Consider the following 17,479-nt stretch of genomic DNA (forward strand, 5'->3'; position numbering starts at 1 on the left):
TGTGTGCCACCAAACCTGGCTTTTTCCTCATTTCTAAAACAAGCATAATACCAAGTGCAGTAATGAAAGTTTATAATCCCAGCACTCTGGCAGACTGAGGCAGAAGGACTGCAAGTTCAAGCCCAGCCTGGGCAATTTAGCAATTTAGTGAGACCCTGTCTCAAAATTTAAAAATAAATTGGGCCGGGGATTTAGCTCAGTGGTTTCACCATCTGCTGCACAAGAGCGAGGACCCAAGTTCGATCCCTGGTACCCCCCCAAAAAATTAAAAAATAAATTAATTACAAATTAAAAAGGGCTGGGGAGGGCTGGGGAGGGCTGGGGAGGGCTGGGGATTTAGCTCAGTGGTTCCGATGCCTGCTTTGCAAGCGCAAGGTCTAAGTTTGATCCCTGGTACCAAAATAAATAAATAAATTAATTAATTAATTAATTTTTTAAAAAAGGGCTGGGGATATAGCTCAGTGTTAACATCCTGGGTTCAATCTCCAGTACCACAAAAAAAAATTTTTTTTAAAGAATAACATAGGATTATTGTGAGAATTGTATAATATATATATAGAAGCACTTTATAAATTATGAAGCACTATGCAAAGATAATGAAAGCTGACATTTACTGAATGGTAGACACTCCATGTCAGCTACTTTCCATATATCAGCTAATTTGGTATTTATAACAAACTTATGAAGTAGGTAGTATTATTATCTTTGTCTTGCTTATCTGAGTCTCAGAAAATGTGTTGTTGTGACTTAGAAAACCCAAGTTGTCCAAGGTCTCTTAGCTAGTATATGGCAAAGCTGATTTGAACCTAGACAATCTAGTAGCAAAGCTAATCCTTTCAACCACCACTCTGATTAAGTGTAAGATATTTATTCATATTTACCCTTTAATCCCTTTTGCTTTTTTCTCTCCCCTTTTTATGCCTCGATACCCACACTCTGTCATCTGGATTCTGACTTTCCCGACCCCACATCCATATTCATCTTTTGTAATGTCCTAGACATTGTCATTCCTGTGAGATAGTTCATGCTGCTGCCAGCCCATCTTGCTTTACTCCATCTACATGGGCCCTATTTGGCAAATAAAAACCAGGTTCTTTTTTATTATGGCTCTTTTTTGGACAAAGAACTATAATATTTAAAATGTAGCAATTCTGGAAAATTCAGAATATTTGTTTGGTTTGGATTAGGCTATGATGAGAAGTTTCTTTGTGCCTGCCAAAGTAGCAAGTAAGTAAAACTTATAATCAATGTTAATGAAAGAAAAGGATATATTGATATAAAAATGTTCCTAGAACTCTAGCTTCTGTTATTCATTATTAGTACTCTAATTTGTGTTAGGAGATTCCAAACATATATTCATAGGATAAAGAACTCGAATCTTAGCTCTATAACCTTTTGGAAAGTCACTATCACACTCAAAGGCATATTGATAATTATCTCAGAAGAGGTCCTGGGACATAATAAATGGATGCTACAGTGTAACAGGATCATCTGTTCTTGGTGCTGTGTAACCAAGTTAAACAAATCCTTTTTATCCTTTGTTGTAAATTCATGATTTAAAACTAACTTCCTGAGAAAACAATCCAAAAATTCATTTGGAATAAGAAGAAACCTAGAATAGCAAAAGCAATTCTAGGCAACAGAGACATGGCTGGGGGTATCACAATCCCCAACTTGAAACTATATTACAAAGCTATTGTAATAAAAACAGCATGGGCCTGGCAAAGAAACAGACCTAAGGATCAGTGGAATAGATTAGAAGATGCAGAAACAACTCCAGACATACTCAGCCACCTCATCTTTGACAAAGGAGCCAAACACCCTCACTGGAGGAAAGATAGCCTTTTTAATAAATGGTGTTGGAAAAACTGGATTTCAACCTGCCAAAGATTAAAACTAGACCCATACCTATCACCATGCACTAAACTAAGATCAAAGTGGATTAAAGATGTAAATATTAAGACAGAAACACTAAACTTTCTGGAAGATAAGTTAGGTAGAACTCTTGAAGACACTGGCATAGGAAAAGACTTTATGAACAAATCCTCAGTAGCACGGGAACTAGCTCAAAGAATCAACAACTGGCATCTCATTGTATTAAAAAGCTTCTGCACTGCAAGAGAAACCACCAACAGAGCTAAGAGACAACCTACAACGTGAGAAAAAATGTTTAGCAGCTGTACCTCAGACAAAGGTCTACTATTGAGAATATGTAAAGAATTGAAAAAAATCAGACCCCCCAAATTCAAAGACCCAATTCAAAAATGGGCATCTGAAACAAACAGACATTTCTCAGACAAAGAAGTAAAAGCAGCAAATAAATATATGAAAAAATGTTCAACATCACTGGTCATTTGAGAGATGCAGATGAAAATAACACTGAGATTCCACCTCACCCCAGAAAGAATGGCTGCTATCAAGAAATCAATCAATAGGGCTGGGGATTTAGCTCAGTGGTTCTGCCACTTGCCTCGCAAGCATAAGGACCCGAGTTTGATCCCTGGTACCAAAAAAAAAAAAAAGAAAGAAAGAAATCAACCAATAACAAATGCTGGCAGGGGTGTGGAGAGAAAGGAACCCTTGTGCTTTGTTGGTGGGAGTGCAGACTGGTGCAACCACTGTGGAAATCAGTATGGAGATACCTCAAAAAACTAGGACTAGAGGTCCCATTTGACCCAGATATTCCCCTGCTGGATATCTTCCCCAAAGAATTAAAAGAATCATACCACAGTGATATATGTGTACTCATGTTTATGGGGGCACAGTTTGTAATAGCTAAAGCTTGGAAACAGCCCAAGTGCCCATCAACTGGAGACTGGATAAAGAAGATGTGGTTTATTTTATACAATGGAGTACTATAGCCATAAAGAATGAGAAACTAGAGACATTTATAGCTAAATGGATACATATTGAGGCCATACTCTTAAGTGAAATAAATAGGACACACATGTGTAAATACTGAATAGTTTCTCTAGTGTGAGAAACTGAAAGTATAAATAAGGATTAAAATGATTAAAATGAATAATTGACAATTTGAAATAGGAAAAGGTCCAAAGGTGTAGGGGTGGTGGGAGAGGAAGGGGAAAAGGAAGAAGGGAAAGGAAAAATTATGAGAAAAGAAAAAAAATGGAAACAAAATCTATGTAAATAGGGAAGGGTGGAGGGGGTGAAGGGCACACAGGTAATGGGGAAAAATAAGAACTAAGATACATCAGGTACAGGTACAAGCACCCAATGATAAATGTCAATGTATTGTATACCTAAAATGTACCAATAAAAGAATTTTTAAAAACCAACTAACTTCCTGATAGTTTTGAGGATGGAAATAACCAGTTAGAAAGCAGTGACTTGAGGTCATCTAGAAGCTGGTAAATGTGAGTTGAATAGGAAGCAGTTGAGCATTTCTGGAAGTCTCTCCTATTCTCATTCTTTTCTCATCTAGAGATCCAGCAAGTATAACTATTGTCAAATACTTGGAAATTTCACTGAAATCATGGCATAATGAGCTGAATGGTATCCCCCAAAATATATGTCTACCCAGAATCTATGAATGTGTCCTTATTTGGAAAAAGGGTCTTTGCCAATATAAATGAGTTAAGGATCTTAAAATGAGATCGTCCTGGATTGTGTCCTAAAACCAGTAACAGACATATGGCCTCATAAGAGTCAGAGGAAGTGGGCCAATGGTGCATACCTGTAATCCCAGCAGGCCAATGGTGCATACCTGTAATCCCAGCAGGCTGGGAGGCTAAGGCAGCAGGATCAAAAGTTTGAGCCCAATCTGAGCACCTTAGTTATTTAGTGAGACCCTTGAGAGAGAGAGAGAGAGAGAGAGAGAGAGAGAGAGAGAGAGAGAGAGAGAGAGAGAGAGAGAAAGATTGATACAAGACACAAGACACACAGGGAAGAAGGCCACTTGAAGACAGAGACTGGAGTAATATGGCTACAAACTAAGGAATGCCAACAATTGCTGACAGCCATACAGCCCAGGAGAGAGGCATGGAACAGATTTCTCAGAGCTTCCAGGAAGAACCAATCCTGAGACACTTTGATTGCATGAACTCTGGCCTCTAAAACTATGAGAAAGTCAATTTCTGTAGGGTTTTTTCATTTATGAAACTACATTTATTTTTTATTTTTCCCTTTTTACTAGTATGTATTTATGATATATAATAAATACATTCAATCTGGGAAACTGGTGTATATACATATACATCTTGATCCTTTTTACTTCCCCTTCCCCTCTCCTTCCTCCCATCTCCATCCCTAGATCTCCTTTCCTTCTCCAGAAAGTATGTAGTTTTAAATCAAATTTGTGGTAATTGTGTTATAGCAGCCCTAGGACACTAATATATAAATAGTCTCCTTCAGGTAAAAGTAGTTTCAAAGTTTACCATTTTTATTTATTTTTTACAACACACTAGAGAGAGAGAATTGAAAACAGGTTACCTGGCTAAATAAGCGCATCATTTTCTTCAGGCATTGATTTCGTTTCTGCTCTAAAGACTTCTGCTTTTCGGTCCAGATCCCCATCACCCTTTTCTGATAATCATCAATTCTGCTTAGCATGATGTAGAGGTTCTGGGTCTCATAACCTTTCCCAGTGTTTTGGCTGGCTTTTAATCGTTTCATTATGTTATTTCTTTAAAAAATTGACAAGAGTTAGATTGATACAATTACTGAGTCTGGCTCAGCAAACTTGCCCTCAGTTTCTTTCTATTCCCATCTCATCCCTAGTAAGTAACGAGGAAGGAGATGGGAAGGATATTTAATGAGACTTTATGCTAGTTCTCTATATGAATAAACTTCTAATAATCTACCAAATTAGAACACTTCACTTTTTTTAGTGTTACAATAGTGTTGATTAATTATTATTTTATTAAAAATTCAAATATGCTGATTGGTGATAAAATTATCTTAGGGGACAAAATACTTAATTTTTAAAATATTGGTATGTATAGGACCCATGGAATTATGAAAAAGACTATCCTTGCCTTTGGAACATTTATAATCCAGAATACAAGATTAATAAATAAAGAAATATAAACATGCAGTATGAGTAAAAGAAAAAGCATAATTAGTTCAAAAAAGAGTAATAAAGGAGGCCTGGGGATTTAGCTTAGCAGCATTGTGCCTGCCTCACAAGCACAAGCTCCTGAGTTCAATCCCTGGTACCGCAAAAAAAAAAAAAGTAATACAGAAGGCTTTATAAAAAGGTATCAAAAAAAAAAAAAAAGAAAGGTATCAAACCAGATCTTTTTTTCTTTTGAGACAGGGTCCCACTACGTAGTTGAGGCTGATCCTGAACTCACTATGTAACCTAGACTGGCCTTGTAAATAGTGACCATACAACTAAGTAGTCATGTTAAAAAAAAAAATGAGGTATTTATCTCGTAACAGCAAGTTGTGAATCACAACAAAAACTAATAACTGAACTTAAAATACTAAAAGAAACCTAGAATTTTTATTTTTAATTTTTTTTTAGTTTATTTATTTTGGGGGACAGGGTCTTACTATGTAGTTTAGGCTGGTCCTGAACTCACTATGTAACCCAGGCTGGCCTTAAACTCATAGTGATCCACCTGCCTCAGCCTCCTGGGTGCTGAGATTACAGGCATGTGCTACCACACTCAGCTCAAGAAAGAATTTTTTTTTTTTTTTTTTGGTACTGAGGATCGAACTTGGGACCGTGTACTTGCAAGGCAGGCGCCGGAACCACTGAGCTAAATCCCCAGCCCTCAAGAAAGAATTTAAAAAATGTATTTCAGAGAGGGACTTTCAGAGAAAGCACAATGAATTATTTAGAACATTGGTGTGCTTAAAGATATACAAATCAAAGCTTTCTGCAAATCAGTGTTACAAAAAGAATCAAAATGTAAGTGGGGGAAATTTAGCAATTTATATTACAGACAAGGGGCTAATTTTCCAAATATTTAAATAGGTTATATAATTAATTTTTAAAAAATTTTGACAATCCAATTTAAAACATATGTAACATATTTGAATAGGATCTTCTAGAGAAAATGAAATACAGATGGCTCTTAAATCTATGAAAAATGCTTAACCTTACACATGATAAAAGAGATGCAAAATAAAATAAGAAATGTTATATGCTGTATTTCATCTATCATATTGTCAGTGAACAAAAAAGTTTAATAACACCCCATGCTGGGGCCAGGGATTTAGCTCAGTGGTTCCGGTGCCTGCCTCACAAGCTCAAGGACCTGAGTTCGATCTCTGGTACCAAAAAAATCCAAAAGAACCAAAACACCACATGCTAGTTTTGATGTGGGGAAATATTCTTTCATAATACTGATCAATACATAAATTATTACTTCTTTGGCATTTACCCTTTGATTCAGAAATTCTAAATTATAATGTATATGTAAGATTACTCATGGCAATCTATTTTTATAATAGCAAGATACTGAACAACATTAATACCCACCAGAGATTAAATAAATTCTGGTAAATCTAGACTTTGGAATACTATGTAACTATGCAACAAATGAGTACATTCTTTATATACCTTTAATAATTTACCCAACACCTAAGTTATGCTATAAAAATCATATAGCTTTAAAATATATTAAAAGAATAATAAAAGCATATGTTCTATGCTACATATGCAGAAAATATTTCTGGATGGACATTCATTAGCATTGGTGGCCCATGGCTGGCCAGAAAGAGTTCAATCCCTGGTACCGCAAAAAAAAGAATAAAATTAAAAGTTCTACTTATAGCTTGAAGAGGTCTTCCTTTTGTACTTTGTTCTAATCCTTTGTTTCCAAATGAATTTGGTCCCCAAAAATGTAAATTTCAAGCCTATATATTTCAAGCATGCTTATAATCCCAGCACTCAGGAGGCTGAGGCAGGAGGATCACAAGTTTAAAACTAACATGGGTTACATAGCGCACTCAAGACAAAGACAGCCTAGACAACATAGTGAGACCTTGTCTAAATAAATAAATTTTATGGAATAGAGGTCTTTGTTTTATTCCTTGCTATATCCTTGGCATGTAGAACAATAGTTGGCAGATTATAAGTTTTCAACAAATACTTATTAAATGAATTATATATTATTCCTATAATTAATGAAAACCTGTTCTGTTATGTTTTACTTAGGCATCCTGTAATTTTTAATTTACAAATTTCTCCTAAATAACATATTAGTAACCTCAAATGCAAATGTTGAGAATAGCAGGCCAATTGTTACCTACCTTGACCCATTTCTGATACATATTAGCAATTTTAAAAAATCAAGGTCAGCAGCAAAGTTGCTATGGCAACACCTTATACAACCTGCCATTCTCATTCAAAAAGTCATATGTCTTCTGGTGAACCAAAAGAAATTCAGAATAACTGGGATGCATCACTGAACTTCTGAAGTTCATATTTTGGAGATAGCGGAGATATAAATGGATGCTATAGATCGTGTTATGTATCATTTCTTATTTCCCAAAATAAAAAACAATCCTCCTTTTGCTATCTATTGGGGGAGGGGGGTGAGACAAGGTCTCACCATGTAGTTTAGGCTGGCCATGAACTCACTGTATAGCCCAGGCTCAAACTTGTAAACAACCCTTCTACCTCAGTCTCGAGTGCTAGGGTTACAGGTGTGTACCACTACTCCGGCCTCTCCTTTTGCTATTTTAAACAAGCTTCTATCCTTCAGACCTTCTATAAGAGGATGTTTTAGAGCATATGATCTGACAAATATGAGTAGATTTATAGGCAATGCAGGATAAGAAGAAAAAACATGTAATAATTACATTTACCTGGCACACTGGATCAGCCTATAGGCAATGTACTTTCGGAGCACGTATCCCAGCCGGACTGTGGCCATATGAAGTGTTCCAATTATGAGATTCCTAGCTGTTGTGTATTGCTGTGATGGGAGTCCAGAAGTTTTTGTGGCCTGACTTAATAATTCCAGGTTCTTCCTCTGAGCCTCCACATCAACAAAGTACCTCTTCTCCAAAATCTCTTTAGGAGAGGAAGGAGGAACCATCATGGGTTTCTTGGTACCTGAAACTGAAGTCAGTATCGAGTGCTGGTCTGTAGAGGGGAATAGGGATTTCCGGTCCCCTTCAGGTGAGTTCTGTGGCATTTTGGGTTGCTGAGTAATAAGAGAAGGTAATGATGTAGGCTTCATGAAAGTGGGAAGGACTGCCTCATCAATGTAAGGGGCTTGTGAAACTGGTGTCCTATAATTGGTGAGAAATGACTGAAGTCTTTGAAATGGTTCCATTACACAAGTATCTTGGAGTATCTGGGTTTCTTCATAAGTGGCAGGGGGCTCTGATATTTGGACCTTCTTAGTGGTGAGAGGAGCTTGAGATACCTTGAAATCTATAGCCCTTGCCTGGACCACTGCTGATCTAGATTTTAGAGAAGACACAATTGCCAGTCTTTTCTGAGTGACAGAAGAGGACAAAACTCTCTGAGGCTTCCCTGAGGTTGAGGAAGCCCACAATGTGGAGGTATTCCTAGGAGTGGGAGGGATCCATAATGGGGAAACTTGCCCAGGAAAGGTCCATGGTGCCAGAGGCTGTCCGAAGGTAGAAGGGGTCAGTAGAGACTGCTCAGGGGAGGCAGGAGGCTGGAATCCCTGAGGCTGCGCAGAGAAGGTTAAGGTTTCAGATTCCAGGAGCTCCTCCCTCCAGATGGAAGATACTCCAGCAACTAAGGGCTGCCCAGAAGACAGGGAAGCCCAGAGTCTGGGAATCTGTCCAGAGGTGGGTGGGACTCTAGATAGAAGAGGTGGCCTGAGGGCGAGAGGGGCCTGGGAACCCAGAGGTGGCCAGGGAGTCAGAGGGTTTCCAAGTACGAAGAAGTCACCAGAGCTTAGGGCCTCTGGTTGAAGGGGCTGCTCTGTAGTGGGAGGGGCCCCAGACAATGGGCAATGCCCAGGATGAGAAACCTCTAGTGCTAGAGACTCTGTAGGAATGGCTTGACCTTTAAGTACTAACATCTGACTGGAGATAGGAAGGATCTGTGGGCTCAGGAGTCTTCCAGGAGCAGAAAGAATGCTCATTCCTAAGTGTTTACCAGGAGTAAAAGGGGTTTGGCTGAGAAGAGGTCTTAATTTTTGCAAAGGAGAAGAAACCCTGGGTAAAGAGATCTTCTCAATAGGAGGAGCAGATATCAGGGGCAGCCTAGGCCTTTGAGATAATCTTGATGTAATGGGCATCTGAGTAGAAGAGGCCCTCAATTCCTGAGATGGTCTAAGAGTAGAAGGAGCCAGTGTGGCAAGCTTTTGCCAGGTCAGAGGGGTGTCAAATGCCTGAGCTTGCTGAGGAGTGAGTGTGATCCTTTGAGCTTGTTTCTGCTGAGGGGTGAGAGTGATCCCTTGAGCCTGAACCTGCTGAGGGGCCAAAGTGATACCGAGATCCTGGGCCTCCTGAGAGGTCAGAGTGATCCCTTGAGCCTGAACCTGCTGAGGGGTCAGAGGGATCCCTAAGTCCTTGGCCTGCTGAGGGGTCAGAGGGATCCCTTGAGCCTGGGCTTGTTGAGGGGTCAGAGTGATCCCTCGAGTCTGAACCTGCTGAGAGGTCAGAGGGATCCCTAAGTCCTTGGCCTGCTGAGGGGTCAGAGTGATCCCTTGAGCCTGAGCTTGCTGAGGGGTCAGAGTGATCCCTTGAGCCTGAGCCTGCTGAGGGGTCAGAGGGATCCCTAAGTCCTGGGCCTGCTGAGGAGTCAGAGGGATCTGCAGGTCCTGAGCCTGCTGAGGGGTGTGAGTAATCCTCAGGGTCTCAGTCTTCCCTTGGGCAATAGGAACCCCAAATATCTGTGACTTTTTAGATGTTGATGGGGTCTGAATTGCCTGAGTTATTTCTGGTATGAGAGATTCCTTTAGTTTCTGTGCTGGTTTGAGGGTAATAGGGACCCTAGATGCTTCAGGTTGTTCCTGAGTTCTTATGGTGCCTACTTCCTGTGCCTGCTCTGTTATGAAAGGGAACTTCATTTTTGAAATGTTTTCAAGAGTAAGAGGAGCCCTCAAAGCCTGTGCCTGCTCAGAGGTGAGTGTTACACCTGAAGTCTGAGGTATCACAGGGGCAGTGGTGAATTCCATTTTCTGAACCTCCTGAGGGGTGGGAGTGATCCCCAGTGCCAGAGCCTGCACAGGATTGAGAGTGATGTATTTTGTGAGATGGTGCCCAGAAACAAGAGTGGTCCCACTTGGCGAGGATTGGGTGGAGGTGGGGGGAGTGACTGGTATGGGGTGCTTTCCATCTGGAAGACTTTGTAATGTCTTAAGATTCCTTTGGATCTTTTTTCCTTGGTATAACTGGGTTTTATTTTTCAATGTGCTCTTCCCCCTTAGAGATAATATCATTGGACTTTGCTTGATCATTTTTGCTAGGTCTTCAGATTCTTTCTTCATCTGATACTTTGCTGTGTTCTGCCTCTGCCTTTTGAGGTCCTCTATCACTCTGCTCAACTTCTGCTTCTCCTCATCTTTTTCCCTACTCATTTTCAGGTCCTGATGCCTCATTTTCTTCTGAACCTGTTGGATCATTTCTCTATCCTTCTCTTCCAAGGGCACTTCTTGTTCTTTTATCTTTTGCTTCCATGGTTCCAGCTGCTGTTGCTGCTTTGGCTTCTGCTGCTCTTCTCTCTCACTTTCCCATTGTTTTTGTTTCTTATCCTGCTGAATCTGCTGTTCCTTCCACACCTCTTCTTCTTGCCACTGTTTCTGCTCCTGTTGCCCATGCTTTCCCTCCTTCATCTGGAGCAATGTCTTATTCTCCTCCAAATCCTTTATCATCGTATAGCTCTCCTTCCAGAGATTTTTTTACTTCTCGTTGATGATATCTGAGATCCATACCAGATGTCTGTTCTTGACCTTCTTGCAAATATTTCTCCTGCTCCTTTTTTCCTTTCTCCTGCTCCTTTTTTCCTTTCTCCTTGTGGCTTTTTCCTATTATCAAAACTTTTGGAACATCTCTTTCACTTTCCATTTCAGCCACGATCATTTGTATTAAATTGTTAATTATTGGGTCTGTGCTCTCATTTGAGAGGAAGAAGCTAATTTCAGGCTTTTCATTAATTGATGACGCCTGATAATGCAATCCTGGCATAAATGAGACTCCTTGTTTTTGCTTTATAGGCTTCTCTCCAACTTGTCCTTCCATTTTTATATCTTTGTATTTTCTCAAGATTTTAGTAACAGTTTCAGCCACTCTTTGGAAATATTCCTCCATTTTTGCCCTTATAACTCCCAATTTTTCACCTTCTGCTTTCATAAGTAACTCTTCTTCCTTCAACACACTCTTTTTATCAAAAGGCTTTCCTGTGTTGTCAATTTTTTCTTTTAGGAAAGCCAGTATAGCTTTTTGAAATAATTCTAGGTACTCTGTTCACTTTTGCCATCTGTAGTCTCTTTAGTGGTCTTTGACTGTAATTTAGCAAGTTGCCAAGACTGGGCTTGTTTGGTGAAGAATAACATTTCTTTCTCTTCAGTTTTTTCTTCTTTGCTTGTGGTAGTTCCCAAAAAGATTCGGTTTTGCTTTCCTTTCATTTCAACTTTCTGGGGCTCAGAGGTGAAACCAGGCTTGATCATCCTGAATGGCTCTGTTTGGATACTCAGTTCACTTTTGATGTCTTTGTCCATTGACTTAGTGGTGGGTTCTACTTTAGTTTCTGATGGAATTGGGCCTTTTCTAAGTGAATATTCAGGCTTGAACTTCCTGAGTTGTTCCCACATACTTTGTCCACTTTTCTGATCTTGGCTTTTTGTTTCCATAGAAGAGATATGTTGGCTTTTTGATTCAGTAGATGACTTTGATTTGGCTTCGGAAGATGATTTTCTTCATTTTCTCTTCTTTTCCTGGGCTTGTAACTCAGAGTATTGACTAGGTTTGGCCTCTGAGGCTTTTTGTTCATCTCTACTAATACTCAGATTTGATTCAGAGGTCTCATGTGGATGTGGGTCTTTTGTGAGCTTTCTGTTTTGTGATGAATACCCACCAGTCCCATCTTTTTGATCATTATCATCTTTCTTCAGTGATATGTTATCTCTAGCAATATCTTGAGAAGGAATTTTCCACTTTTTTTCAGGTAAAATATGTTGCTGTTCAGTTAAATTTGGAATCATTTCAACTTGAGCTGTATATGAAATAGCTGAATCCCACTTTATCCCAGTGCCTTTGGTCCCTTTTCTTTGGGATTCATCTATAATATTTTCAAATTCTTTGGTTAAAATACTGTCCATAGTGTCCTCTGTGGTCATGGACGACTGTGGAGAAAGTCCAGGTGGTACTTTCAAGGTTGAGAATGTGGGTGATGATATGTATGCTCGGTGTCCTGAAACAACTTTGGATCGAATAAGTTGTTCACATTTTTCTTCTACATCTTTAAGTCTCTGAGTAAGCATTTCATTTTGTTCACTGAGATCTTGGATTATCTTCAGGGAGAGATCTTTTTCTTCTTCTCTTGCTTCATCTACATACATACTGATATTTTGGAAGTTAACAATTTTTAATTCATCATTTAGTGTATTCAAGGCTTTAGAAAAGTTTATTATTGTTGATGATATGTATTTAATAGCATTATTTTCCAATTTGTTGAACATTTCTGTGCCTATAAGTTCCTGTAGCATATCTTGAATTTCTGAAACCTTTGTATTTGTTGCAAATTGATCACTAATCATCTGATCTGGTCTTAAAGCATGGGTTGTTGCAGGTTGCTTTATAGCTCTTTCTTTCCAAGATTTCCACAGAGTACCTCTAGTTACTGGAAGAAAAAACATAAAAACAATGAAATTGTATTTCTTCTTTTGTGTTGTGTTCTATGTTTAAATCTAAATAATTTATCCTAAATTAGGATAAAGATTCATCAGAAATCTTTTTTTCTTTTGGTACCAGGGATTGAACTCCGGTCCTTGCGCTTGCGCAGCAGGCTGCAAAACCACTGAGCTAAATCCCCAGCCATCAGAAATCTTTAGCCCCCAAATGAACACTATTATTTTAGGAAGAATGATTCTTTTCCCGTAATGACCTAGATCATCTACTTCAAGGGTTTAGGAAAATAACTCAGCTATTACCTCAACTTACTCTCAGTTATAAATTTGGGATTAGATAAAATGTAAGCCAAAACTTTCCTCTGGCTTTGATTATTCTTAGTGCTTTCCATTTTCTTTCATGGGTTTCTGTCTCCCTGTCTTTTCAGAATCAAAGATAATTTTGGTTCTTTCAAAAGGGCCATAAATCAATAAACAGAAGATGAATACCTGAAGGGATTTCCAGAATGGCTGAGTGAGAAACTCAGTAAAAAAATTTCCCCTAAAAGCAATAATAAAACTAGACAATACTCAACCAGGACTTTGGAAATTGACTAAAGGCATACAACAAATTGAGAAGCGTTAGTCCAAAAAAATTACTAAGCCTCAGTAAAAAAAACACTGGAAGTCTAAAAACTTGCACCTGTTTCTGTCCCCAACATCCTTACCCAATTGTAAGATCCACAGCCTGAAGTTGTACCAGAGTGAGGCAAGATGTGGACATTAACAATTGCGCTGCCTGAGGGGGGATGACTTGATCTAGAGGTAAGCCAGCAAGGTGGTGGGGCACACATGTAGTAGAGGCTAAGGCAGGAGGATGGCAAGTTTGAGGTCAGCCTGGGCAATTTAGGGAGACCTTGTCTTAAAATAAAAAATAGTAAGAGGTGAAGATATCGCTCAGTGGTAGAGTCCCCCTAGGTTTAATCCTTGGTACAGGAAAAAAAATCCTTAACCCACACACAGAATGATTTGTAAGTGGAAGCCTTACTGAATTACTGATTGGCTAAGCACTGAGTGATTATTAAATTTTACAGATCCACCGGGGATTTAGTTCAGTGGTGCCGCTGCCTGCCTCACAAGCGCAAGGTCCTGAGTTCGATCCCCGGTACCGAAAACAAAGTTTAAATTATACAGATCCAAGAATGACCCTGGAAAGAAAAAAAGAAAAACTGAGCAGAGAGATTAGTGGCTTCACACCATGGGAGAGACAGACTCCACTGAATTAGCCCAGGCACTGAAAAACAAAGGCAACAAAAACAAATCCTAGAGGGATAAAGAGGATCAGAACCTAGAGTTGCTACAATATATGTAGTATCTAAGGCATCTAGTGTCAACATAAAAGAAACATGCAAAGAAGCAAGAAAATGTGACTTGTATAAATGGGAGGGGAAAGCAGTCAATAGAAATTGTCTGTGAGAGGGCCCGGGTGCTGCTGGGCTTATCAGAAAAAAGATTTCAAAAGAAAAAACAAACGAAGCTGCTAACCTCATGGAGGCCAGTTAGCAGACAGAGGAAAGGGAGCCCAAGTTCTAATATCCTATCAAGGGCACACCCCCAATGACCCACTTCCTTCAACTGGGCCCCACCTCCTAAAGTTTCTACCACCTTCCAGTAGTGCCATCAGCTGGGGCCCCAGCCTTCAACACCTAAACTTTTAGGGGACATTTAATATCTAAACCTAAACACTATTTGGAAATTTACAAATAAGCAAAGGAAGGAAACTATGGTAGAATGATCCATGTGGATTAGAGCTGGAGACATCAATAAAAATGTTTATTTGTTTGCTTGTTTTGGTGGAACTGGGGATTGGACCCAGCTAGGGTATATCCTCAGCCCCTTTTATTTTATTTTTTATTTTGAGAACCAGCCTTGCTAAATTGCCCAGGCAAGACTTGAACTTGCAATCCTCCTACCTCAGCCTTCCTTAGTACTGGAATTAATAGGCATGCACCACTAACCCCGGTAGTATACACAGCACTTATATTTAGCTATTAGTTGCAGATGGTTATATACAAAAATATTAATAGATATCTTTATATTCAGGGGGCCATTGCACACATATTTTTCTTTCAGCTGAGAGAGGCTAAAAGAAATGAAACCCCTGTAAACAATGAGTTCACTAAGCACCTAGATCTTGATTTTTTCAGTAAAAGGAACCAGAACTCCTTAGAGAAATAGTTGGTTCTGGAACTGGGGCAGAAAACACAAGATAAATCTAAAATATTTATCTTGTGGAAAGTAAGAAAGTACTAAAGCAAGAAAGCAAACCCTAAACTAACATGGATAGGGTTTGTCAAAGGGGCGCAGGTTCAGAAAGAACACTCAAGGACCAAAGCCGAGACACCTGAGCAAGAAACTAGAGACGCACTGGGTTGGAGCCCAGCGTGTGAGATAGGCACGAGTCCGTTTTTACATACTCAGATACTGAGTAAATTAGGGAGAGAGAAGAGACAACCCCACGTGTGAGGACTTCAAATAACGTACGTAGACACCGCAGCCGAGAGAACGGCAGCTGGGGCTGGGGATGTAGCTCAGTGGCACCTCACCTACCTCGCGAGCACAAGGTTGTGAGCTCGACCCCAGTACCAAAAAAAAAAAAAAAAGAGTGGCGGCAGGGCTTCCCATTCCTTAGGGGTGGGCTTCACACACGGGCTTCCCTCTAAAGATGACAGTATGAAACTTCAGAGCGGAGAAATCTGACCCCTTAGCCAGGCATCAAGGTCAACATCAAATCATAAACCCTTTGATAGTACCTACCTTTGATGTGGCACGGTGATGAAAACAGCATTTTACCTCTGTCCCCATCTAAAACTCTCAATCCCAGGCTAGCCATGAAAAAACCAAATTCCAATAAAGGGGATCCTGAAAACTGCCAAGGACACCAAACACAAGGAAAACTCTGAGAAACCGTCACAGTCAAATGAAGCTAAACAGCTGGGCATGATGGTGCACACCTGTAATCCCAGCAATCTGGGAGGCTGAGGCAGAAGAATCAGAAGTTCTCGTCCAGCCTGGGCAATTTAGAGATCCTATTTCAAAATTTTAAAATTTTAAAAAGAGCTGGGGTTATAGCTCAGTGTAAAGGCCTTGGGTCCTGGGTTCAATCCCCACTGGAAAAAACAAAGCTAAGCAGACATGACAAATAAAGGTAGTCATCTGAAACATGAAAAGATCAAAAATAAGAAATTCTGAATTATGGAATTTAGTTAATAATGTTTCAATATTGATTTATTAATACAAATTATGGGAGCATGGTTAGGTGGTACACATCTGTAACCCCAGCTATTCAGAAGGCTGAGTCAGGAGAATCACAAGTTCAAGGCCAGTCTGGGCAACTTGGTAAGATTCTGTTTCAAAATGAAAAGGGATGGGGATGTTGCTCAGTGGTAGAATGCTTGCCTAGCATGCATAGGGCTGTGGGTTTAGTTCCTAGTGCTTCAAAAGAAAACATATTCTTATAACAAGTATATATGCCAATGTAAGGTATGAATAAGAGGGGGACGTGGAGAGATTTATCTGAACTCTATTTTCTCAAAACCTAAAACTGCTCTAAAAATTAGTCTATTTAAAAGTGAAGATGAAATAAAGACATTCCTAGGTAAAGACTGAGAATACATTTTGCTAACAGATTTGCCTTATAAGAAAGATCAAAGAAGTCCTTCAGGTCAAAAGGAAATGACACCAGCCAGGAGTAGTACCACACATCAATAATCCCAGCACTGTGGGAGAGAGACGCATGAGGGTCACAAGTTTGAGCTCAGTGTGGGCAACATAGCAACTTAGTGAGATCCTGTCTTAAAATACTGAAGAAATAAAGAAAGATACCGGAGGGCCAGGGATTTAGCTCAGTGGAGCCATGCTTGCCTTGCAAGTGCAAAGTCCTGAGTTTTATCGCTGGTACCAGGAAAAAAGAAAGAAAGAAAGAAAGACAGATACTGGAGATGTAGTTCAGTGTGAAGGCCGTGTGTTTAACTCCCAGTACCACGAAAAAACAAAACAAACAAAATTACTAGGGAAATGCAAACTAAAATCACAAATGATATCACTTTACACTTACTACTAGAATGTCTATAATTTTAAAAACAGACAAAAAATAGCAAGTGTTGAGGATGTGGAGAAGCTGGAACCCTATACATTACTGGTGGGAATATATTATAGTGCAGTCACTTTGGAAAACAGTTGAATTTACCATATGATTGAGCAATTCTACTCCTCAGCTGTGTACACAAAATAAATGAAAATGTGTGTTTATAACAACTTTATTAGCTGGGCATGGTGGCACACACCTGCAATCCCAGCTCTTGGGAGGCTAAGGCAGAAGGATCACCACAAGTTTGAGGACAGCTTGGGACACATAGTGAGTTCAAGGCCAGCATGAACTACACAGTGAAACCCTATCTCAAAACAAAACAAAAAGAACATTATTCATGAAAGCCAAAAGCTAGAAATAATCCAAATGTCCATCAACTGGTAAAGGGGCCAACAAAATGTGACATATCCAACCATTTATAATCAGCAATAGAAAGAAAGAGACTATCATACATGCTTCAACATGGCTAAAACGCAAAAGCATTATGCTCATTTAAACAGGGCAGACTTGAGGGCCAGGATATAGCTCAGCAGCACCATGCCTGCCTGGCAAGTGCAAGGCCCTGAGTTTGATTCCCAGTACAGAAAAAAAAAAGGGCAGACAT

General features: G+C 39.5%; 1 protein-coding gene across 1 annotated transcript in view; it reads right to left on the reverse strand.

Annotated features, from left to right (window-relative positions):
- The window catches only part of Fam186a (family with sequence similarity 186 member A), a 67,549-nt gene that overhangs the window by 14,417 nt on the left and 35,653 nt on the right, over positions 1-17,479 (reverse strand). Inside the window, 4 exon segments of the mRNA XM_021243142.2 lie at positions 4,450-4,642; positions 7,780-10,818; positions 10,820-11,357; positions 11,360-12,739. Coding sequence (XP_021098801.2) covers positions 4,450-4,642; positions 7,780-10,818; positions 10,820-11,357; positions 11,360-12,739 — 5,150 coding nt within the window.

This window comes from Heterocephalus glaber, unplaced genomic scaffold (genome assembly GCF_053883595.1).
Source record: "Heterocephalus glaber isolate CG9 unplaced genomic scaffold, H.glaber_assembly_v1.0 deba00001733, whole genome shotgun sequence".
In the NCBI taxonomy this organism is placed as follows: Eukaryota; Metazoa; Chordata; class Mammalia; order Rodentia; family Bathyergidae; genus Heterocephalus; species Heterocephalus glaber.